At 40.7% G+C, this 24,449-nt stretch overlaps 1 protein-coding gene and 2 long non-coding RNA genes across 4 annotated transcripts; all 3 read left to right on the top strand.

Annotated features, from left to right (window-relative positions):
- Positions 1-2,395: 2,395 nt before the first annotated feature.
- On the top strand, positions 2,396-4,151 carry LOC121681959. The gene is made up of 3 exons (XR_006022368.1): positions 2,396-2,529; positions 3,935-3,937; positions 4,119-4,151. It is a non-coding gene; the product is annotated as an uncharacterized LOC121681959 (long non-coding RNA).
- Positions 4,152-12,427: 8,276 nt separating this feature from the next.
- LOC121681960 lies at positions 12,428-22,864 on the top strand. Its single transcript, XR_006022369.1, has 3 exons — positions 12,428-12,440; positions 15,654-15,655; positions 22,703-22,864. It is a non-coding gene; the product is annotated as an uncharacterized LOC121681960 (long non-coding RNA).
- LOC121681958 (high choriolytic enzyme 2-like) lies at positions 12,472-15,011 on the top strand. Of its 2 annotated transcripts, XM_042061928.1 has the most exons (9): positions 12,472-12,559; positions 12,808-12,811; positions 12,909-12,980; positions 13,364-13,516; positions 13,686-13,803; positions 14,048-14,226; positions 14,391-14,472; positions 14,564-14,688; positions 14,833-15,011. In XM_042061928.1, coding segments are annotated over exons 1-9 (810 nt in total). In that variant the 5' UTR covers positions 12,472-12,484; the 3' UTR covers positions 14,835-15,011. The 2 variants fall into 2 exon arrangements, with proteins under 2 accessions (XP_041917862.1, XP_041917861.1); XM_042061927.1 differs by lacking the exon at positions 14,833-15,011 and having other exon boundaries at positions 14,564-14,696.
- Positions 22,865-24,449: the final 1,585 nt, after the last annotated feature.

The raw sequence follows: 24,449 nt of genomic DNA on the forward strand, positions 1-24,449 counted from the left end.
GATAAACTGAAGAAAGCCTGGAAGAGGGCTGTCTCACTCAGAATCAGAATTCCTTTATTGTCATTGTGCAAAGTACAACACCAATGCATTATAGTGCTTGACAGTAATATCTGTAGATACCTGGAACACCATGATTAGGCCTATTAACCATAAACCATTCAGATTAGCCATTAACATTTCAATGGTGTTTTAATGTAGCGACTTTACACTAGGGCAGTGAAAAGTCCCTGACGCTGACAAGGTGAAACCACACAATCTGAGATTGTGATGGTGTACAAGGATACAAGGATACAAGGAAGTTTATTGTCACATGCATATAGTTACTGGAAGTAAGAAATGCAGTGAAATTATGTCTGGTGTCAGCCTATTTGTGCATTAATGGGGGGGGGGGGGGGTAAAAAGTGCAGTAGAAGAGGGGTTTAGTAGATTAAGTGGCAAGGGCTGCATAAAAAAGGTGGGGGAGAATTGGGATTGGGTGGGGGGCACCAACAAGGAGCACCCAAGAGCAACAGGGGCAAGGAAAAACTCCCTTACCAAGGAAGAAACCTTGGGCAGATCCACGGCTCAAGGGGCTAACCCAACTGCCAGGGGTCTTGGTGTGTGTGTTGGGGGGATGACAGGGGAGATGGGATAGTGTGCTGTGTATGTGGGGAGAGGGCAGTGTGCAATATGTGTGTTGGGGAAGCTTCCTCATGAGACAATGTGCTGTGTATTGGGGGGGGGGGGGGGGCAGTGTGCTGTAAGTATGTTGGGGATGTGTGTTGGAGAAGCTTCCTGATGAAATAATGTGCTGTGTATGTGGGGTGGGGGGTGGGGGGTGGGGGGGGGGGCAGGGACTTACTATTGCAAGCAGAGTACTGTATGTATGATGTATGTGAGTGATGACAGTGAAGATGTGTGTGTGGGCGGGAGGGGAGTGGAGCAGTGACTGTGTGTGTGTGTGTAGTGTGTAGGTGGGGGCAGTGTGCTGTAAGTATGTAGAGGATGTGTGTTGGAGAAGATCCTGAAGACAATGTGCTGTGTATGTAGGGGGGGGGGGGGGGCAGTGTGCAGCAAATATGTAGAGGAGGCTTACTGTAGCAAGCAGTGTGCTGTATGTATGTGAAGTGATGACAGTGATGATATAAGTGTGTGTGTTGGGGATGGGGGTGGGGTGGGGGGGGGGGCAGAAAGGCTAGGCAATCAAGGACATGGGTAGATGGAGAAATCAAAAATAATAAATAAAAAGTTCTATGGAGATGTGCAAAAGTTGGAGAAAGTCAGATGTGTGTGTGTGTATGTGTTTTGACGTGTGATGAAATAAGAAAATAAATAAAAGGTCTGTAGCATAGGGAGAGGGATGTAAAAGTGCTAAAAGTCTTGTAAGTGTGTGTGTGTGGGGGGGGGGGTCATGAGTGCTGAGTAGTGAATGAGTGCAAAGTCAGTATAGTGTGAGTTCAGAGTTGGGAAATGTTTGAGAGTGCTGAGGAGTGAATGTGTGCAAAGTCAGTATAGTGTGAGTTCAGATATTCTGTGTAGCCTGTGATGGTGTACCCTGTAATGGAATAAAGTAATAAACACTCACACTAGGCTTTTATTTTCAGCAGCACGAAAATGTCATCAACCCAATTTCTAAAACTGAATGTGTAATAGCAGCAGTTAATTACTACTGAATAATTGACAGGGCCAATTTTAAGTTAAAAAAAAAGATAGAGAAAGTTGGTAGGTAGTAGAGCAATATTGATGTGGCAGGAGAGATAAAAAAAAAAAATACAGTGCAGTTCTCTTTAAATGTAGGCCAATTTGTGGTCCATCTGCTTCAAGGTTTGCTGTGCTTTCTGAGATGTTTTTCTGCTCACCACATTACAGAGTGGTTATCTGAGTTACCGTATAGCCTCTCTATCAGCTCGAACCAGTCTGGATATTCTTTGTTGACCTCATTCATCAACATGGTGTTTCTGTCCGCAGAACGTCCATTCACTGGATTTTTTGTTTTGTTTTTCGCACCATCTTTAGCAGGGTTGCCAACTTTGGGTGTTTGGCTGGAGTGAGATTTTGTGAAGTCATAGTGTGTGTGAGTTAAATTTTTTCCTAAACCTAATTTTAAAAATGTCTGTACCCTGACTTTTTTGCTATGTACAGTATAATCCCTGATTTATGTTTTTTTTTTTTTTAAAAACTAATAGAATGGAAAAGTTTCTTCAAAATGTACAATTAAATTATTGATTGCACTTGAAAACAAGACCAGTGTTTTAACCCCGTGGCATAGAAGGATTATGAGCCACTGGGCCCCTGGGCACAGACATGAAAAGGGCCCCCCTGCCCACCTGAAAAAGGTAGTAGCTCAGTAGAAAAAATTGAAAAATAACCCCTTAAATGATTTTTGTGGAAAGAAATGGACAGATTGAGACGAATTAGAATCCTTGAACATTCCGCCATTCATTTCAATGGGGCCCAAAAACGCCGAAAAACGGGAATACCGCGAAAACTACAAGGGCCAGCGCCACGAAAGTAACAAGCAAGTTACACCGGTTCGGGCCTGAATTTTTGGTCGTCGATAGCTCAAAGAACTACAGACCTCGTAAAAGTAGTATGTAAAATGACTCCATTCACTTCATTGCAAAATCGCGGTTGGTCTGTTTACACATTAAAACCATACTAACAATTTACATTTCGACTCCACATCGCTGTAACACCATACCAAGGGTCTTAAGAAGTGAGTCAATTTGGCTGATTACGTTAACGCATTTCCAGGGCTTGTCAGCTCAAAAAAAGCAGTGGCTATTGCTAACGCATTCATTTTCAATGCCTAGCATGTTAGCTAACATTAATAGGTTGCATATGACAACAGCAAATAGCTAACGTTTACGTTAGCCTAACTTACTTATTGTTGACGTTGACCCGACAAGCTAAAAGGGTTCGTTCTTTGATGTCTTCAATTCCGTGTGTATCCTGTGTATCTTTCGTGCTGCTATCCTGTTGCCTCTTCCCTGCTGTTCCGGCAACAAGGTTTCACGCGAGATTTCCGCCACATCCCAGAGAGTTGTGTTTTCCCAAGATGGCGCCCGTCTGTATATGTGAACGAGACGTGAACGGTACTGTTTTTCTTTTTAATAAACTGCCTGTAGACTTACACAGTTCTCAATGCTTCGGTTTACATGTAGATACACTCATTATGCTACGGTGTAAGTGTGTTGCTATTTGGAGCCTTGGTAGCGACTTATTTTAACTCTAATCACAGCACAGCACCCAGGATGCATTGTAACACACCGTCATGAAGGGACTCATCATTAGGTCAGCTTTAAATAACATACAGAACCTATAGTAGTTTAACGTTGTCTGTAAGCTCCACTGATCGTGGCAAGACAATTGAATTGATTGTGGACTTCTTGCCGGGCAATGATGAGTAACTTAACATGAATGGTAGTGCTGCGTGGATGTGCTTAATATCTGTATGAATGTGTGTTTCTCAAAGTTATAATCTATACAACTGTACACATGATTAGGTTTGAATGGAGCTAGCTGGGCATTGAACTGGGCTGAATGGATTGGGAAAATACTTTTTTTTTTTCTTTTTTTTTTTTTAATGACCTATATGAACATGATTTGGCTTTAAAAAAAAGATGAGACAGCGCGAATCTTTTTTTACATGACCTTTACAACTGGTGCTGGCAAGGCATTGAACTGGGCTGAATGGATTTGGAAAATATACATATATTTTTTATATATATATATATATATATATATATATTTCTTAATGACCTGTATCAACATGGATTGGCTTTAAAAAAAGATGGTGCTGGTGCTGGCAAGGCATTGAACTGGGCTTCATTCGAGGATTCCAACGGTACCTCATTTATGAAAATCGGACATACGGGTCAAAAGTTACATGCACACACCTTCATATACACAGACAGCCCAGCCCAGCCCATTAGAGCTCTGCCAGATGGCTCAGAAGGTGCAAGCTTAAACAATTAGAGCTGTGATGTCACAATCGGAATTAGAATCCTTGAACATTCCGCCATTCATTTCAATGGGGCCCAAAAACGCCGAAAAACGGGAATACCGCGAAAACGACAAGGGCCAGCGCCACGAAAGTAACAAGCAAGTTACACCGGTTCGGGCCTGAATTTTTGGAGTTCAAACTGCGTCGATAGCTCAAACGGTCTAGGAGCAGTAGTTTGTCCAAAAAGTGGGTGAACAGGAATAATAAATAACTAGAATTGCGGTTCCGAGGAACTGCAAGAGTGGGTTTGATCAGGGGCATGGAACTCAGCCCCATCCAAGGATTCCAACGGTACCTCATTTATGAAAATCAGACATACGGGTCAAAAGTTACATGCACACACCTTCATATACACAGACAGCCCAGCCCAGCCCATTAGAGCTCTGCCAGATGGCTCAGAACTCTGCCAGGTGCAAGCTTAAACAATTAGAGCTGTGATGTCACAATCGGAATTAGAATCCTTGAACATTCCGCCATTCATTTCAATGGGACCCAAAAACGGCGAAAAACGGGAATACCGCGAAAACGACAAGGGCCAGCGACACGAAAGTAACAAGCAAGTTACACCGGTTCGGGCCTGAATTTTTGGAGTTCGAACTGCGTCGATATCTCAAACGGTCTAGGAGCAGTAGTTCGGCCAAAAAGTGGGTGAATAGGAAGATATAATAACTAGAATTGCGGTTCCGAGGAACTGCAAGGGTGGGTTTGATCAGTGGCATGGAACTCGGCCTCATCCAAGGATTCCAACGGTACCTCATTTATGAAAATCGGGCACATGGATCAAAAGTTATCTGCATTAACGCAACATCCAATAAGCTAAAACGCATAAATATTGTGGTTGCTATGCTGGTTGCTAGGGCAATCATGCTGGTTGCTATGGTGGTCACTAGGTTAGAAGGCCAGCGCCTCCTGAGAGGCCTGAAGGGTCGGTTCTGAGGTTGTTGGCTGCTGGAACCGAAAAATGGACTGCATTTTCTTAAAAGACAATGTGACTGAATGTGACTAGTTTGCACAGAAATGTACGATTTTTCCCACCCTCATCGACCTTGTCATAAAACTTGTTTAAATGATCACACGACGCCTCCTTGCTGCTTTGTCGTCTACATCAGCATTTCTCAAACTTCTTTGACCTGAGGCCCAGTCAAGGCATACTTTGGGGTCATAGGGCCCACCTACATGAACCCACCCCCTCCTCCCAACCCCTATCAAATTGTAATGATATCACAATTATTATTTTTATACTATATTGCTATAGCCTGGCTAGCACCACCACTTCTCAATGAGACGTGGTCTGGGAACCGGTTCTTCGATGTCTTCAAATTCGTTCGAATTCCGTGTGTATCCTGTGTATCTTTCGTGCTGCTATCCTGTTGCCTCTTCCCTGCTGTTCCGGCAACAAGGTTTCACGCGAGATTTCCGCCACATCCCAGAGAGTTGTGTTTTCCCAAGATGGCGCCCGTCTGTATATGTGAACGAGACGTGAACGGTACTGTTTTTCTTTTTAATAAACTGCCTGTAGACTTACACAGTTCTCAATGCTTCGGTTTACATGTAGATACCCTCATTATGCTACGGTGTAAGTGTGATGCTATTTGGAGCCTTGGTAGCGATTTATTTTAACTCTAATCACAGCACCCAGAATGCATTGCAACACACCGTCATGAAGGGACTCATCATTAGGTCGGCTTTAAACAACATACAAAACCTATAGTAGTTTAACGTTGTCTGTAAGCTCTACTGATCGTGGCAAGACAATTGAATTGATTGTGGACTTCTTGCCGGGCAATGATGAGTAACTTAACATGAAAGGTAGTGCTGCGTGGATATGCTTAATATCTGTATGAATGTGTGTTTCTCAATGTTATAATCTATACAACTGTACACATGACTAAGGTTGACTGGAGCTAGCTGGGCATAGAACTGGGCTGAATGGATTGGAAAATACTTTATTTTTTTTTTTAATGACCTATATGAACATGGTTTGGCTTTAAAAAAAGATGAGACAAGGATACAAGGATAGCTTCGCGCTGTCTCATCTTTTTTTACATTACCTTTAGAACTGGTACTGGCAAGGCATTGAACTGGGCTTCATTCGAGGATTCCAACAGTACCTCATATTTGAAAATCGGACATACAGGTCAAAAGTTACATGCACACACCTTCATATACACAGACAGCCCAGCCCAGCCCGTTAGACATTGCCAGATGGCTTAGAACTCTGCCAGGTGCAAGTAATCAACTCTTAGCAGTAGAGGTCCTCCAGGTGCAAGTAATGAGGTGCTGTGATGTCATAGAGGCCCAGCATTCCGCCATTCATTTCAATGGGGCCAAAAAACGCCGAAAAACGGGAATACCGCGAAAACGACAAGGGCCAGCGACACGAAAGTAACAAGCAAGTTACACCGGTTCGGGCCTGAATTTTTGGAGTTCGAACTGCGTCGATAGATCAAACGGTCTAGGAGCAGTAGTTCGTCCAAAAAGTGAGTGAACAGGAATAATAAATAAGAAAACTTAAGAAGAACAATAGTCCGCAAGCTTGCTGGATCAAACCCACTAACAATAAGTAAACTTAAGAAGAACAATAGTGGGCTAAGAAAACTTAAGAAGAACAATAGTGGGGTTGCTGGATCAAACCCACTAATAAAGAAAACTTAAGAAGAACAATAGTGGGCTTGCTGGATCAAACCCACTAATAAAGAAAACTTAAGAAGAACAATAGTGGGCTTGCTGGATCAAACCCACTAATAAAGAAAACTTAAGAAGAACAATAGTGGGCTTGCTCCGCAAGCCCCATGCTGTGGGCTTGCTGGATCAAACCCACTAATAAAGTAAACTTAAGAAGAACAATAGTGGGCTTGCTGGATCAAACCCACTAATAATAAGAAAACTTAAGAAGAACAATAGTGGCTTCGCCATGCTGTGGGCTTGCTGGATCAAACCCACTAATAACTAGATGTACCGCATAGCGGTACAAAATAATGTAATGTAAAATATGACCGCCGCTCAGTCCTGTACATCCGTTCCGCGAAAATAAATCACACTTCAATTTGTCTCCATATTTTACTCCATCCCCCACTCTTGAAACTTTTGTGTATGCTTGTTTGGCATGCCTGAGTGTGTGTGTGCGGCTGCACAGAAAGTAGCCTACTGGTGCTGAAAAGGTGAATAGATTGTAGAATAGCCAAAGAAGATGTAGCATTGTTATAAAACCTTTAAATTCTCTAAACAATCACAAGTAGGGCAGTTCATCACAGTTCATCCATTGCAACTGGATTGATGAAAGGTCACTTACACCTGTAGGCTACATTGTATTTGGGAAAAGCAAAAGGTATCAGCATAATGTTATTTATTTATTTATTTATTTATTTTTATGTATTTATAAACAAAAACATCTCTGTCAGTTCCATGCCGTTTTCAACAGCTATCAAAAACAAAGGTCATTTATGGATGGATTTTTTGTGAATGTTTCTTCTTCTACATAAGATTTTAGTCATCTTTAGTTCATGTAATACTTTATTGTCAATGCACAAATTAAGTAACAGTAGTCTGAAACGTTATTGTTAATGCACAAATTAAGTAACAGTAGCCTAGTATGAAACGAAATGCTGTTTTACATCTAACCAGTGGTGCAAATAACTGACATGTCCAAATGGGCCTTGATGAAATGCGCCGCTAGACTGTTCATACACATTTTAACGGGCCAAAGTTGAAGAGCTTTTGTCCGTTATTGTTCGTGCAAATATAGGCTGATTCATGTTCCGTTGCATTGTGTAACTGAGGTCCATGTTTAGTCTGGCTTTCATCAGACCAAGCTCAATCTTTTAAGAAATCAAAAAATAAATAGCGGGCAGATCAGGCTGGGTTCACCCAGCCTAGTCCATAGGCACCCGATATTGTTTAATTTTCCGATTGAGATATACACGCTCTGGCTATTCTAAATGCAAAAATGCATCAGGGAGTTATGACAAAACGGTAACTAACAAACTAGATCCTAATAGAAAGCTGTTAGCTTCCCTAAGCTACAGGTAGGATTATAAGGTAGGCCTATTTACAACATAAATTGTCAATAGGCTATGCTGGCGACACAAATAAAATCTCCTTTGGAAACCAATGGTTTACGCCTTACAGTATCAAGCGGACTTAAACTGTCATATCGTGGCGAAAAGTTGTAATAACATTCACGCAGCTCCATGAGTCAAGGAAAGCGCGAATGAAGTAGCCACTTCTAAATGGGACCCACTACACAGTAGATTAAGGTGTGTTGCTAAAGCAGCCATAATGAAATGAAGGTGTCATTGTTTGGATACTTCACACACACGTGCTTTTTAATTTCACAGACTACAACTACCAAGCTGTAATCAAAGCACATCGATTCCCCTCTCACACCCTGCAAGCACTTAAAACAAAATAAACAGGCGTCTCAATCTCACTCATGTATAGGCAAAACTGTATCAGACCGGTGTAACGTTGGTAAATCTTCCATTGCACAGAATGATTTTGTAGCACGTGCAATAAATGACAGTCGAAAGATACAAACAGTGCTGCTATCAATTTGCTTGGTATAACCGCATTTATAGTTTTCTACAAATGCAATCAATCAAATTGGCCTCCATTACTCAACCAATGCTAACGGTAACATTACCTAGGTCCTTATTGATATTACAAGATCAACGTACCTGCAGTAAAAACCAAGCATGTCCGATAAACATCCTCAGATTTATTTTGGCTTCAAGAAGAAATGGGAATTACACTTCATGTGAACATCGTCCTATCCTTATTAGATGTTCGCTGCGGTAAATTACAGTCCTTGTAGGAAGCGTCCATTGTTTTTTCCAACCCACTTTTAACTTCCAACAAAATTACGTCTCACTGCAATGATGCGCCATCTAGTGGACAAACGACTACTTATCGCCAATACTGAAAATGCAGCCATGATGATGATGATGAATATTTATTTTGGCTTTCTTTTAATCCTACTGAATTTGTAATTATGTATCGGCCGTTCTAATACCGATAGTATGTGGGTGCCTGTGTGTGTGTGGTCCGTGTAACGCTTTGCAGTGCTTTGTTCTATTTGTTCCATCCATCGGGTCCAAATAAAAAATGTGTTCAATAATCCAGTTTTCAATTTGTTTTAACTGGTCAGCAAATAGATAATTGCTGCTATTTTCTAAATGTGTCATTAGTCACGCAAGATAAAGAAAACAGAAACTGGATTGGAAACAAAAGTAAAATTCAGTTAATATTGGATTTTGGCCCCTTTTTTTTTTACTGTTTTTGTTGGGCTGAACCACGCGTAGGGGTGGGTGACCTGATAGATATTGGCGCGCGGTGTTGGTGATCACATTTTATCAGCGGATGTAGAGCATAGACTGTAAAAAATAGATGTAGAGATGGAGGGCTATCAAACACAGTTCCGCTTGCATCAAGGTGCCAAGCGATTGATAATGTCAGCTCGAGATCAGAACTTCAGATGCAGAGGGAGACATTGCTGCGTCCTGACACTTATGAGTAGGCCTACGTGAGCCCTAGTAGCCTACAGGCCAATGTAGGCTATTTGCTGTTGAAATTAATAAATGGATAAACGGATAAATTAGGCTCACCGTTGTGTCTTCGTTTAGCCTAATGAAACCTAGTCTAGCGTAAAGCGTTAAATAAGCAAAAATACTCGGGGTAGCCTGTATAGCCCGGTATAGCCAAGACTGACGTCGATGACATTCTGCTTTGGGGAATTATTTGCTATGGCATGGCTATGGTATTCAAATATAGGCTACTGTAGATATGTTCAACATAGGCTGAAAGTTATGTTTAACGTGCCTTCTCCCAAAAAGTTTGTCATTAATCTCTAAAGTAATGAGTCAAAATCACAAACAACTTCAGGCGGCGCTCCCTTCCACCATCTAGCCTGGCCCAGCTAGATGGTGTTCTCCCCCCGGTGTTCGTGGTTCAGTCCAACCACAAGGGCAAAAAAGGAAAATTAGAAAATTGACGCATCATTTCAATTTTTAACTTCTGAACAGAAAACCGTAACTGTGCTCAATTGAAAATCAAAATAAGCAACAATAACCCATTTACTGTGCCGTCCTAAAGAATGGATAACGGATTTTTAAGCCTATTTTTATATTTTTTCATGTGAATTCTGCAAATAGAACATAGCACTGCAAAGCGTTACACGGACCGTGTGTATGTGTGCACCGCCATTTACAGGCCAATGAGTATACAGTCACTAAATGTACACATAACCTCATTTTTTTAGACCCCCCCATGGATGAAATTCTACGAAACTTGGCATACCCCCAGAGAATGCCAGGTCAATCATACACATAAAATTTGGTGCAGTTCTGAACATCTTAACTGAAGATAGGGGCGATTAAAGCAGAATAATATTGCATTTTCATTTTTTACCGGGGGGTGGGGGTGCAAATCACAAATGAGTGATTATGAGCCAGGTTGATGTGGGCCCTTGAGACCAACATACCATAAAAGATTCTTCATCCTCAGTGCCACGGTTCAGGTAGTTATTTAGGAAAAACTGTTTTTTTTTTTGCGGTTCGGGGGCCCCAGCACGGGGGGGGTGGAATTGGTCCCCGGGGACGAAATGAAATTTTTCCGTAAAAGTCTAGTGGGGCTACATACCCACCAAATTTCATGTACCCCGGTGGTTCGGTGTCCCGGGTATCAATGACCAAAAATTCAGGGAGTAGATGACGGGAAAAATTCTTGAATTGTGTGCATGTGTGCGTGTACAAATTTATGTTTATGTGTGTGGGTGTGTGTGTGTGTGTGTGTATGTGCGTGCTTGTGTGTTTGCCTGCGTATGTGTGTTTGTGCATGTGCATGCATGCGTACATATGTCTACTGTGTGAGTATGTGTCATACGTATGATTACTGTAAATGTATGTGTGTGCGTGTGTATCTGTTTATGCACATGTGTGCACATGGAATGGGTCATGCCCACCAAGTTTTGTGTACCCCGGTCTTTCAGTGTCCCGGGAATCCTTGTTGGTGTACGTCACTAAATGTACACATAAATTATTTTATTGTAAGGCCCCCCATGAACGAAAGTACACAAAACTTGGCATGCATTCGGAGGGTGTCATAATGATCCTACACTTTTAATTTCGTGCAGTTTTGACCTTGTCAGCCAGAGATATTGTGATGAAAACACCTCATTTTTTGCTTTTTAATTTTTAACTAGGTGGCGCTATACATGAAATAAGTGGTAATGGGATGGGTTGACATGCCCCCTTAAGACCAACATACATAAAAAAGGTGGACCTCCTAGGCCCTACGGTTCTCGAGATATTCACAGAAAACTGTCTCCGGCCACCTACAGGCCAGTTGGTGTATAGTAACATAAATTAATTTATTGTGTGGCCCCCCATGGACAGAATTCCACAAAACTTGGCGTGCATACAGAGGGTGTCATAATGATCCTACACTTCCAATTTCGTGCAGTTTTGACTATGTTAGGTCACAGATACCTTCAATTACAACACCTCATTTTTACTTTTTTGTGTTTAACTAGGTGGCGCTATACATGAAATGAGTGGTTATGGAATGGGTTGACATGGCCCCTTGAGATCAACATACAAAAAAAAATGGTCCTCCTAAACTCTACGGTTTTCGAGATATTCACAGAAAACTGTGTCTGCCCTACCCTCCTTTCAGGGGGTCCAGTCCAGCGGGGGGGCTACAGATCAAAACGAAACACGATGGTTCCATGCTATCCATGTGGGGTTACATGCCCACCAAGTTTCGTGTACCCCGGTCTTTCAGTGTCCCGGGAATCATTGACGGAAATTTGGGCATGCGAAAAAGAAAAAATAAAAAATAAATAAAAAATAAAAAAAATCTGACTAAACCTATATGACCGCCGCTTCGCTGCGCGGCGGTCATAATAAACCTGATTCCTGAGTTTTCCTGAAGTTTGCCAGTCTAAGATTAATATTAAGTAATTATTCACCACGATTACTTTCACATCACAGAACCATGTTCTTAAATCCTGAATCGGGCATGCATGTATTTTAACATATGTGACACGCATTCACTGAAAAAAAATTTCTGATGACTATCAAATCCATGAGAAACTCACAGATGACAAATACCTAATCTCCAGATGTCAAGGTTCCATGATAAAGATATCCATAGACATAGTAAAAATAATACATACTGTACATGCATTTTCAAGGACTTGCATGCAGCTTTGAGAGCTATAAAAGCAGATCCTAGCCAGCTGCAGTTCACTCATCTACTTCTGAAGCATCAGGGTAACGTGCATTCTACTTACAGTGTCTGTCATATGCATGTGTCAATAGAACATTAGTAGTTCAATTTTGAAACTGGAATATTTCAAATATTCAAGTTATTCCTGTTTGCAATTTTCTGTTGTTTTTTGTGGTCATATTATTCATCCCAAGTAATACTCTGTATAGTAAAACTATGTAATAATAATGTTTTAAACTAACATGTGGTGTTTCCCCCAGGTGTTTGATTGTCATGGCCGTGTTCAAGTTCACCGTGGGTCTGCTGGCCCTGCTGCTGGTTGCCTTTGCCTGGGCTGAGGAGGTGGAGGTGAGAAATAAGCAAACTAACTTCTTACAGTTTTACAATATAACACATTCAATCTTTCATCTCCTCATATAGCTTCGTGGAAACACATTTTCATTTTACTATTGAGAAGAGATCAAAGATTTCACAAGATTTTACATTAGCAAAATGCATTTTAGAACATCAAATGAAACAAAAGACTGATATGTAGGCTTTAATTATTCTATTTCCTTTCTCTTTTTACATGGTCCACCTGCATTCATCTCCTTTAGACTGGTAAGAATCATCATATGAATGCATCTATTTCAGAGTTTTTGTGATGTGTAAAGCTCCATGATATGATGTATAATTTCCCCTGTTCCCATCCACCCAGATGAGATTGTGGAAGACACCAATGCTGAGCTGTCTGTGTCTGAGCTGCTGGAGAGAGCCAACAGGGACCGCAGTACGTCTGCCGTTAGACACACGTTCACGCATCAGCTGTCTTACTGCATGGCTTACATTACATTCATTGACAACAACAATGTAAACATCTTCACATATAATGAAGAAATAATTGTGTTAGGAGATTGCTTGAGGAGAGAATACACAATGGTGGGACACCATTTCAAAGTGTTTACATTGAATATACATTCAATATAACTTTAGCTCATTATCTTACTTTTAAACACCAACAATAAGGCCACAGAGAGCCAGACCTCAGGATTTAAAGAGTGTGTTTTTATAACCGTCAGTGAACATGTATTGAAGATCTATTTTTAATCTTCAGCTGGACAATATTGATTGTCTGTAACAACAGTGGTCACTGCTGCTGTCTCCCTCCTACAGCTCCTGACTTTGACGAGCCTGAGCTGATGGGAGACATCGCCATCGACTCTGCTGATGAAAGGAACGCTGACCCCTGCACCTCCAGGGGCTGCATGTGGCAAAAGTACAGTGATGGCAAGGTCTACGTGCCCTACGTCATTCAGAACCACTACTGTGAGTTCTTTGTCTCTTCCCTGTTGGCTAGGTATACTCGGCGTGGTAGCTTACAGCATTTTCCCTTTTGGTTTAAGATTAATTAAATACTGTTAAATGGCCTTTCCATCAGAATTAAGGCTATTCAGTCTTGCTAGTGAATATTAAATATTTTGTTGATTTTTTTCAGCTTCCCGCGAGCTGTCCATCATCCAGCGTGGTCTGGACTCCTTCTCCTCCATGTCCTGCATCCGCTTCAAGCGCCGCAGCAACGAGAGGGACTACCTCAGCATTGAGTCTCGCAATGGGTATAAACCACAAATCACTACTCCACATATTATACACCGGAATATTCCATAGAAATCCCATCTGAAAAGGAGTATTTTCATCATTAACAGCTAATTTTAATGTCAATTTCTTCAACCTCGTCTTGCAACCTCATCTTTGCCTTCCCACGTTACTCCTACATTTATTGTCGTGCAAGCTCTGAAGTTTGTAAGACTCTCTTTATCTGTGAGTGTGACCCTGTTGTTGTTGACCTCTGCCCTCTAGATGCTACTCTTACATTGGTCGTACTGGAAACGCTCAGACCGTGTCCCTGAGCCGCTCCGGCTGCCTGTACCACAACACCGTCCAGCACGAGCTGCTCCATGCTCTGGGTTTCAACCACGAGCAGACCCGCAGCGACCGTGACAACCACATCCGCGTTGTCTGGGAGAACATCATCGATGGTAGGATGATGAGACTTGAACCCTTTAAGCAAAGATTCTAGATATTTTAGTGTATATGATTATCATGCTCATGCTATCATGCTCAACAGACAACAACTCTTTGAAAAGAATCAATCATATGCGATAACATTTACAAGTAAAAACTGTTTGTTTCTATCACACAGACATGAAGCACAACTTCAACAAGGTCAACACCCTGAACCAGGGAACTCCCTATGACTACAACTCTGTTATGCAGTACCACAAGTCAGTAACACAAAGCATACTGATCTACTCTCACAACTAATTTACACTGATTCATGAATAGTAGACTGAAACATATGCTTGTTGCCTCCAGGACCGCCTTCTCCAAGAACAACCAACCCACCATGGTGCCCATTCCCAACAGCAACGTTGCGATTGGCCAGGCCACCCAGATGAGCCAGAACGACATCAACAGGCTCAACAGGCTGTACAAGTGCTGTGAGTAGCTTTCAGTCAGCACTGAAATTGAATCGAAGGTTTAAACCTAACCCTAGGTAATGACATGTATTACTTAACTGTGCAGTAGACTATTGATGGGGTGTTCTAAAACCCATTCTATGTCTTTTTTTCTCATCCAAACAGAGGTTTACCAACACTGATCAGGACAACAGCCAGGTGTTCTGAAGGAAGACTGAGGGAGATATCCAGATGTTTACATTTCTGGAACTTTAATCTCATCTGATTTGATAGCAATGCTTTGCTACACAGCAATTCAAAATGTACTCCCTCAATAAAACATCAGAATTGAGTGCAAAATCAAAGCCTTTGGTTTGTTGTATTTTTTTCCCTTGTGATCTTGTGATCTCGCATGAAGAACTAAATATTTATGTATGAACATGTGAAGTGTTACATTTCTCTCAGTGCGCTCTGAATATTTGGTCTTGAGTTTGTACAACAGACAATCTAATCAAGAGTGTTCATTTATATCTGCATCCTCATTACATTGCAATCTGTCTTTGGTTAAAAAAAACAGGTTGCAAAACAACCCACATGGAATAATGGCTATAAAGTTCAGAAAAATGCAGATACAGCTTCATTTTCTTATTCTCTGATTTTCAACAAATGAGTTCCTTAGAAACTTTGTTGAATAAACAAGTTTACTAAACTTTTGAATTAATCTGGACACTTCCAATGACCTACAAAAACTTTAAAGAACCCTTGATAGTGGGAAGTAATTAAAAACATTTTCAAAAATTATTTTAAAAAGCATTGTCTTAAATATACAGTTAACTATGGTACACATTTCAAGTGTTTAAACACACAAAACAAAACATAGGCTATCTCCTTTGTGGGATCTCTCTGCATGATTTTATTTGAGGCTGCACATCCCAGTGGCAATGAGAGGTAGGCAGCACAGCCACGCTGGCATTAATTAACATACACAGGTGTGGGGATATATTTAGAAGTCTCCAGGACAATGTAATCTCATCAATCACAACTCCCAAATCACACGCACCCATGCACATGTGCTTCTCTGCTCTGGACATATTTGGACATCTCTCTCATGATATATTATACAACATTTTCTTGATATTGTAAAAGACATCACACTATGGGATCACAGAATCTTTGGATAACAGAATGTGATTCAGTGAACACTATGTCTCATGAACAGTGTTGTAAGTATTGACATAACACTCCCATATCAACAGAATGACACAGATTTAAATCAATATACAGCAATACTCCTATATCCAGAATACAACCTTCTGTATCACCAGAGTGATTGCAGAGATTGTAATACCCAACTGCCTTTTAAAACTAAAGGCATGGAACTGGAATAGTCTTTTTCCATCTTGGACTTCAACTGTCATCTGAAAGCCAAGAAATGTCTTCTATTCATTTGTTATTAACCCATAACTCATCTATTATTAACAAACCTTCCTTCATTCGGCTCACATCACTCACAGGGTATCTGTTGGCACACCTTATTTCACTGTAACCCTCCTCCTGCTCTGAATAAGAGATGAAAATGTAAGGAAGAAAAACAAAAGGATCAAACGGTGACATCCACAGCTGATCTCACTGGAGAGGAGGGAGCAGTCTGCAGTCGTGCTCCCTTGATTGATACAGCCCATTTCACTGTGCTCTGTTCTGCATAATGACAATAAACTGAATTGAATTGAATTGAATTGAATTGAGCAAGGACCATGATAGCTTGTCATGTAAAATATTGAGTTTATTCATTATTTTTCTTATTGTTGATAAACACTCTGGCCTCATGATTGAGATATTGGACAGTATAGCCTACTTACTCTTCTTACAGGTAGCTTATCTTCAAGACAATTTCACCCAAATCGACTTTAGTGAGGCTTCACAGGTTTAATGTTATCAGTAGCTGTCATCTCTGTCAAGAAAGAATGGTTGGAAGCTTACTTCACCTTGTCACACTCAATTTAACCCATGGTGCTGTGGGACCCGTTTTCAATGTTTGCTAAAAGAAAAATTATCCTATTTATTATTTCTTCAAACTCAGACTCATTGGCCTTGGCTCATTTTTTGTGAAGAACATGAAAAAATAACTTATTTTCAATGACTGCACATGGTACAGTAGCCTATGTAATTTTAAAACATGAGGAAAAATCCAACCTTTAAGGACACCAATTTTCTTTGTAAATGAATAATGTATCGTAAAGAAATAAATGTTCTTCCTTAAAATACAGGGTGTATACACACCCCTATGTTAAATTCCCATAGAGGCAGGCAGATGTTTTTTTAAAGGCCAGTTATTTCATGGACCCAGGAGGACACTATGCATCCTGATAAAGTTCCCTTGGCCTTTGAATTAATATAGCCCCACATCATCACATACCCTTCACCATAACTAGAGATTGGCATAGTTTTATTTCAGTTAGCCTAATAGCTGGTTTGATTTGCATTGAGAGATGATCGTATGGAAAGTACCCCATGCCAATCTCTAGGTATATGGTTAAGGGTATGTGAAATATTAAATTGACCACACCCTTTCAAGCATAGATGGAAATGGCTTTGTTGGATTCCGTGTTACACTTAGCGCAGCACCTGAACCACTGCTACTCACAGAACTGAGCTTGTGAGGTGGTGAATTGCTACCAGTTTAAGGACCACAGGTGCCATAGATATGCCCGCTCTCATAATGTCAGGTGGCTTAACCAATGCCCATCCTCAACCCTAATTAGTGACGTAGCGGGAGTGCAAGAGAGTGAGCAGCAACAGCAACAGAGACCATAGGTTCCTCTACTCATAAGGCTACACTTCTATACGCACAAAAAAGTACCTAGTTGAAGAATGACCTGTAAATGTTGTCATGTAGATACAATCTCTTTTCAAATGTAGGCCAAGTTTATTGGACTGCACAAACCACAGCTACCAATGGAAAAAAGTAAGTTGCCTAAAATTATATGTTTTAGGATTTTATACCTGGTTATTGCTCGATACTTACACATACTTTATATTCGTCTTTAGGTGAAATGATTTGGTTCCTTTATATTTTTTTGTCTTTCGTTTTTACTCCACAGGCAGACAATCACCCCTTTGTGTGGTGCTCACAGCAGCCGTCGGAGGCTATGCTATCACAGCCACTACAGCACAAGCAATAGAGGCAGGAGACTGGTTTATCAAAAGCACCACCTTACCAGAGGTTATTCACATGGCAGAGGACACCGGTGCATTTGGTGTGGGTCTGCTGATGACCTGCTTGGCACTGGGCATTGCGCTGTGGTCAGCTGCAGTGGGCATCAAGTTTGCCACAGGAGTAAATAGTCTCTTGAAGATGCTAGGGTTGAACACTTTGACAATGATCTCCGTGGGGCCGTTGATGGCCCTGGGAGCCTCAGGAACTGGAGCTCTGCTGGGGACAGCTGCTGCATCTCTCCTGGTGTGGGGAAAACAGGGACTCTTCATAGGACTCAGTGTTGTGATACTAGTCAGCTGCATTGTAATGTGGCCTCTCACTCCAGTTGCACTGTCAAGTGCTCTTGAAGAATGTGCCCTCTTGATGAAACAGCTAACAGTGCTCTTGATCATGCAGTTCATTGTCATGTTTTGGGGATGGTTGTGAGCTTTGTTCATCCAGGTGCATATATTTTAATGCTAATAATGACATGGGGTACCGTGGGTTCAGAACCAACTCGCCGATATATATTAGCACAAAAGACATTTCTCAAGTCGGATGCCAGATTCAGGAGATTTGCTTGTGTATACTTTTTGTATGCTTGATAACCGGATTTGCTACGGGAACTACTGGTTTTTGCTTGGCAGAATGGAATTCAGTAGCAGTACACCAAACTAATGCTCCATGCTAGGATTGAATGGTACAGATGTTGAAAGAGTGGCTCTTGGGGCAATGGGTGCAACCATATTGGCACTGAAAGGTGTTCCAGCAGCGCTTGGACCTTGGGGTACGGCCGGGCTGCTCATTGGAGTAGGCAGCGTAGCAGGACTGTCTATGGAGGCAAAGCACCTGCCCTGTCTGGTCCATGGTACCTCATTTTTGCAGCAATTACAGCTAATTGCTGCAAAAATGAGGTACCATGGACCAGACAGGGCGCTTGCTATTTTAGGGACAATATCTTTATCAGTAGGAAGGAAAATACTATTATCATCAGTAACGGCTATTGTGGCTGTAATGACAGATCTTACAAGACCCAAACCTCTCGGGAGTGTTCAAAGTATCAAACCACTTGAGAGTGTCGTTGAGGGGGCAGTGTTGTTGGGGGGACAGTGTTTTTTGGCCTACTTGCACTAGCCACAGGAGCTGGACTGGCAGTAATAGTCCTTTGGCTCACAGGAAATACAGGGATTGTCATAGTTATTGTTGTCAACTTTGAAGCAATCAGATATTTTTTGGAAATTACTACTTATTAAAACCTAATCTTCTAATCGTCTTCTAATTTTCAATGAACACTTAATGTTCACATCATAGTATATGTTGAATCTGAAAAGATTTTTGTTAAAGTATACACAGATACAAATACAGATTAACTCTTTTACTGTGACGCTGATCACATCTATAGATATACTATACTTCCACCATAAAGTTTCCATCTGAGAACACAATCTGTATTCAGTCTCATTTTCTTTCACACCAAATAGAACCGAAGTGGAACCTGACTTGGCTTTCTGCTGTTGTGGTCTATCTGCCTCAAGGTATGTTGTGTTCCGAGATGTTTGTCTGCGCACCACAAATGTGCAGAGCTTGGGTTACGGGATAGCTTCTCTGTCAACTCAAACTACAGTCACTGACAAAAGTCTAAGCAAAATACACACACTTTTGGAGTTTTTTTGAGAAAACAAACAAACCAGGACCACTTCAATAGCTCAAATTCCCCAAATTCAACACAAAATATCACCAAACTGCTGCAGGAAGTGAACGGTCACATGGTCAAAAGTCTTGTCACCCTTCACAAAAAGTGTCTTTTGCACTGATAAAAGCACACTTTTCATTGTTAAAATCCAGTGCTAAGGTTATGGGTAGTCAGGTGTCAGCTGTGGTAGCATTCCTGAGAATCCGCATCACCACGGATTTGAATGAAACTTGATTCTGATTCGGATATATAAGAAAGCCATGAAACTGAAATTGCATGTGTTTTGAATTAATATTAAGGGAGATTTGGCCTAATGAAGTCGGAATAAATTGGGGGGGGGCAACTATGACTTTGGATTAATGTATCTCCCTCAATTCAAATGGTTTTCACATCGTTGTAAAGCTCTTTTCCAGCTCTGCATTTAAGCATTCCAGCTCTACATTTATTTGAGCAAATATTAGGCTATGGTTTTTGTAATGAAGTTGTCAGCAAGGATGTCTTGTCTGTGAGTATTTTGCTGCATTTTAAGGATGCTGCCTGATGTGAGTAGGCCAGTTGTTGCTGTGAGGACGTCTTATGTGTGAGTTGGTGCTCTGTAAGGACGCTGCTGATGTGCCTGTTTGGTGTTCAGCTGTTGTTGTACCAACGTTGCAGTGATGATGTAGGCTATAGTAGGCCTATCTGGTGGTTCAATTGTATGTTGCCTTGGAGGGGGGGCCCCACAGAAAATGTAGCCTAGGGGCCCATGACCACCTTAATCCGCCCCTGCTAGTCACCATCAATATTTTGAGATGACAAAATTGTCCCCACAAATATTTTACTCCTTTGTGCTATTTGTACTGATTCCAACGGCCAGGACAACAGTTGATTGGCTGAAACAGAAGGGGGGTTATTTGACACACACAAGAGTCACTTTGCCACTTTGTGGTGGCACTGGCAGATAAGCGAGCGGATGTGTCGCGTTGGCTTATCAGGGCTGTCTACCAGGCACGTGCACACATAGACGTCAAAGGGGGCTTGAGCCTTTTTTCTTCCAGGAGAGAGCGTGCCATTTTTTCTGGAGTGCTTTCAAAACTAACTTGACTGCACATTCCTACTTGCACACTGTCAGAACTATTGATTAAACTAAAAACCTAAATATGACATCGGGAGATTAGACTTGTTTGGTGCCCTCTCTACCTCTCTCCCTACACATCTTTTGCGCATTGCTAAGCACACGTTGACAGCATTGGAGGAACACAGGATCAGGGTGTATTTTAAAAGAGGTTACAAATGATGATATTCTGGCTTTGCTGGCTGAAGTGCATGGAGTTGTGCTGAGTGTCTTAAGTCTAGTGCCTCACAGGAAGTGATGCTGCTGTTTGCTATGATGTTGCTCAGTTTATTTTGACTTTGTATCTCGAAATTTTAACTTTCTTCTCATTATTTTTACTTTGTATCTGAAAATGTTGAATTTTTCTCATTATTTTGACTTTAAATCTCAACATTTTGACTTTATTTCTCATTATTTTCACTTTATGTCTGTGCTTTTTTAAGTGGCTTAAACAGGCTTCCATAGAAAGAAGACACGGTAAACCAAAATCTCAAAATTGACCAGTAGCCTATACATGGGGGAAATGTTGTGTCTGTAGTGTCCTGCCTTAAACATTAACTGCATCATTTTGATTGTAGGCTCCTTACCCAATAACTACAGTAGGCCTATTCATTTCACTAGTTTGTTCTTTGCTGATAGATCTTCATCAATACATGATATACACAGCCCTGCCTTACATGTGAAAATGGGGATTGTATAATACTACTACTGATTCTTTTGTAGAAATCTGTTGAGTAATAAATATTTGCATGAGCGTAAGAGTATTGTAATAAAAATTGGTTAGTCAGACATTTTCTAGCCTATATATTACCCACTTGTTTTAAAGCAATTTGTTTGGAAAATTATGAGAAGTGCCCTTTTTTTCCACTTGAGACCCTGCCCCCCAAAATTTCTGTGCACGTCCCTGCTGTCTACCAATACATAACCCCAAAAAGGCAAGTGTAAAACATTTTAATATTTTTTATTGCCCTTCAGCATATACATTTCTGCCCCTTTTTGTACTTTGTACATCAGCTAAACCACAAAAGAAGAAAAGGGACATAAGAAGACAAACAAACAAAACAAAAACACAAAGTGGCAACTACAACTGTAGCCTAACATGATCAGGCTTTTAAATGTGGATTCTACTGTGGAAAATGCATTGACTGGTGAGATGTTACCAGGATATTGGATATGTCTTGTTACAGCTAAACCTAGCTTCTGTAATCTTTCAACCGAGGTTGATTCATGTTGATTAGGGGTGTGCAGCACAGATAGTCGCATATAGCACAACAGAGTAGAGGTTGCGCTATTATGATACAGTTACTAGTCAGTATTGAGTTTAAAATTGTACTTTTTAAAGCCCTTAAAGGTTTAGCCCCACCTTACATCTCTGAACTTCTGCCCCCACACTTTACTACCAGGTCACTCAGGTCACAAGACCAACTACTGCTTGCTGTCCCACGTACACGCCTCAAAACCCGTGGCGACCAAGCTTTTTCTGTAGCTGCTCCAAAGCTCTGGAATACCCTTCCTCCACATATCAAATCCTCCCCTACAATTACCTCCTTCAAATCCAATCTCAAGACATATTTTTTCTCACTTGCTTTTAATACAGTATGATGTTTTTGGTCTTGTTTTAATTTTCTTATTTATTTTTATTTATCTTATCTATTTTCTTGTCGCTGCTACTAATGCTGTCTTTATACGAATAATCACACTTAGTTTGTGTAGATGTATGGCCTTTGTGTAGATGTACAGTATGGTCTTATTGTTATGACTTATTAGCTAACCTTTTCTTTGTTCAGCACTTTGGCTCAACCCCTGTTGTTTTTAAATGTGCTATATAAATAAATGACTTGACTTGACTTGACTTACCATGTCACTGACTTTTAATTACCTTAGTTAGTAAACGTAGTAAAGTTAGAATCTTGCAGTCGCAATAAACAATGAATCTGAAAGTGTCCCCACCAAAGCTGAGCCCAAACTACGCCCTTGAGCATTGGAAGATCTAAGGTTCCTTTGTGTTTGATAAGATATTAAAAGCTCAGAGATATATGATGGTGCTATAGTATGCCATTTAGAGGTTTGTAAGTAATTAACAGAACCTTAAAATCAATTACATAGGAAACAGGGAGCCCGCGCAGTTCAGCTAACACAGGGGTGATGTGCTCTCTCTTCTTGGTCTTAGTTAAGAATCTAGCAGCAGAGTTCTTCCAATTCCTTATGCTTTTGTAGGAGACCAGTAAAAAGTGCATTGCCGTAGTCCCAAACTTTTCCATGACAAGGCCCCCCACTAGGTTCTGGCCAAGGACCCCCTTGATGTGTTATTAAACCCATCGACAATACAGCAAATGTAAAAATACTTTAAGCTAATCCTAATAATTATTTTAGCCACAAGCACTTCGCGATGGAGCATACAGTGTGTACAAATTGCATTTGGGGTTTTCTGCTATTATACTATTATTCAGTCATTATCATGGAAAATATAATGTTCAGATATGCGAAAAATTATTATAATGGCATTGTATAACAACCCTCATAGTAATAGGTATATTTAACATTTTTCAAATGTATTTATTTGTTGCTTTTATTTTTCCTTCCAACTTGCTGAGGCCCCCCAGGGGCCCCGCCCCCACTTTGAAAACCACTGGCCTAACCTACTAGATAAAGGTATAGATGAATTTCTCTGCATCTTGTTGAGTTAAAAAAGGCCGCACTTTGGCAATGTTTCTCAGGTGGAAACTGTCTGGGTAATATGGGGTTTGAAGCTTAACTCTGTTTCTAAGATGGCACCCAAGATTACTTTGATTTTGGTACAACCAAAAGTACCTCTTTTTTTTATTGTCATTTAGCTTTAAAAAAAATGTTCATCCACTGATTAATGGAGTAAGCATGCGATAAGGCTGATTTGTGCCGCAGGCTAGATAAGGGAGCAAAGGCCATCTTGTGACCACACAGAAATATATAATTGGGTATCGTCTGCATAGCTGTGGAAGTTTACATTATGCTGACTTATGATGTTTTCTAATGGAAGCAGAGAAAGTAGAGGACCAAGACAGTTCCTTGGGCCACACAGAAAGGCAAATCATGTTCTACAGACACAGGATCCTCTAGAGACTACTGTAACATAAAACATCTCTGCCAGTAATATAGGTTTGAAACCAGTTTAAAACATGATCAGAGAGACCAACCCACTTCACAAGGTGGTGAATTAAAACGTTATGATCAATGGTGTCAATTATTAACTCATTTAAATTATTAACTCAATTATTAACTCAATTATGAACTATTTCACTATAGGGCTGTTTCTGTGCTGTGATCTAAAACCTGATTAGAATTATTAGAATAATATAGATAAGATGAAGACATATGGCCAAACCAAATGATTTCTACATGCCGGAATAAATACCTCAGAGAGCTGACTCCCTTCATTAAAACGTTCAGATTTAAACCATTAACAGTTCAAACCAGAAATGTGTTATATGTTTTGATAAGAGTATTGTCAATGTATAAATCATAATTCTTTTTCGAAATTGAGACACTGATGATGGGCTAGGCCCGAAACTTTTGTCTATTTTCGTTTCTCATGCTAATGCTGGTTCAGCACTCAGCACTGGTTCAGCAATTTTTTACATCTTTCAGCCCATGAGCACAGTCTCTACCAGGTTTGTGCAAAATTCCGAATTTTAGAATGGATCTCCATTCAATTCACGAATTGGAATTTAAATTGAATTGGCTCCGCCCCACAGGAAGTTGAATTTGAATTGGAATTGGAATGACAGGAAGTGGAATTAAATTCATGGCAATTCAAAGTAATTCCACAGTCACACAACAGGAAG

Source organism: Alosa sapidissima, chromosome 14 (genome assembly GCF_018492685.1).
Source record: "Alosa sapidissima isolate fAloSap1 chromosome 14, fAloSap1.pri, whole genome shotgun sequence".
NCBI classification, from domain to species: Eukaryota; Metazoa; Chordata; class Actinopteri; order Clupeiformes; family Clupeidae; genus Alosa; species Alosa sapidissima.

Coding starts and splice junctions, on each gene's coding strand:
- LOC121681958 (XM_042061927.1), top strand. CDS start 12,485: ATGGCCGTGTTCAAGTTCACCGTGGGTCTGCTGGCCCTGCTGCTGGTT. Junction 13,517..13,685: donor CGTCATTCAGAACCACTACT/GTGAGTTCTTTG, acceptor GATTTTTTTCAG/CTTCCCGCGAGCTGTCCATC. Junction 13,804..14,047: donor AGCATTGAGTCTCGCAATGG/GTATAAACCACA, acceptor TCTGCCCTCTAG/ATGCTACTCTTACATTGGTC.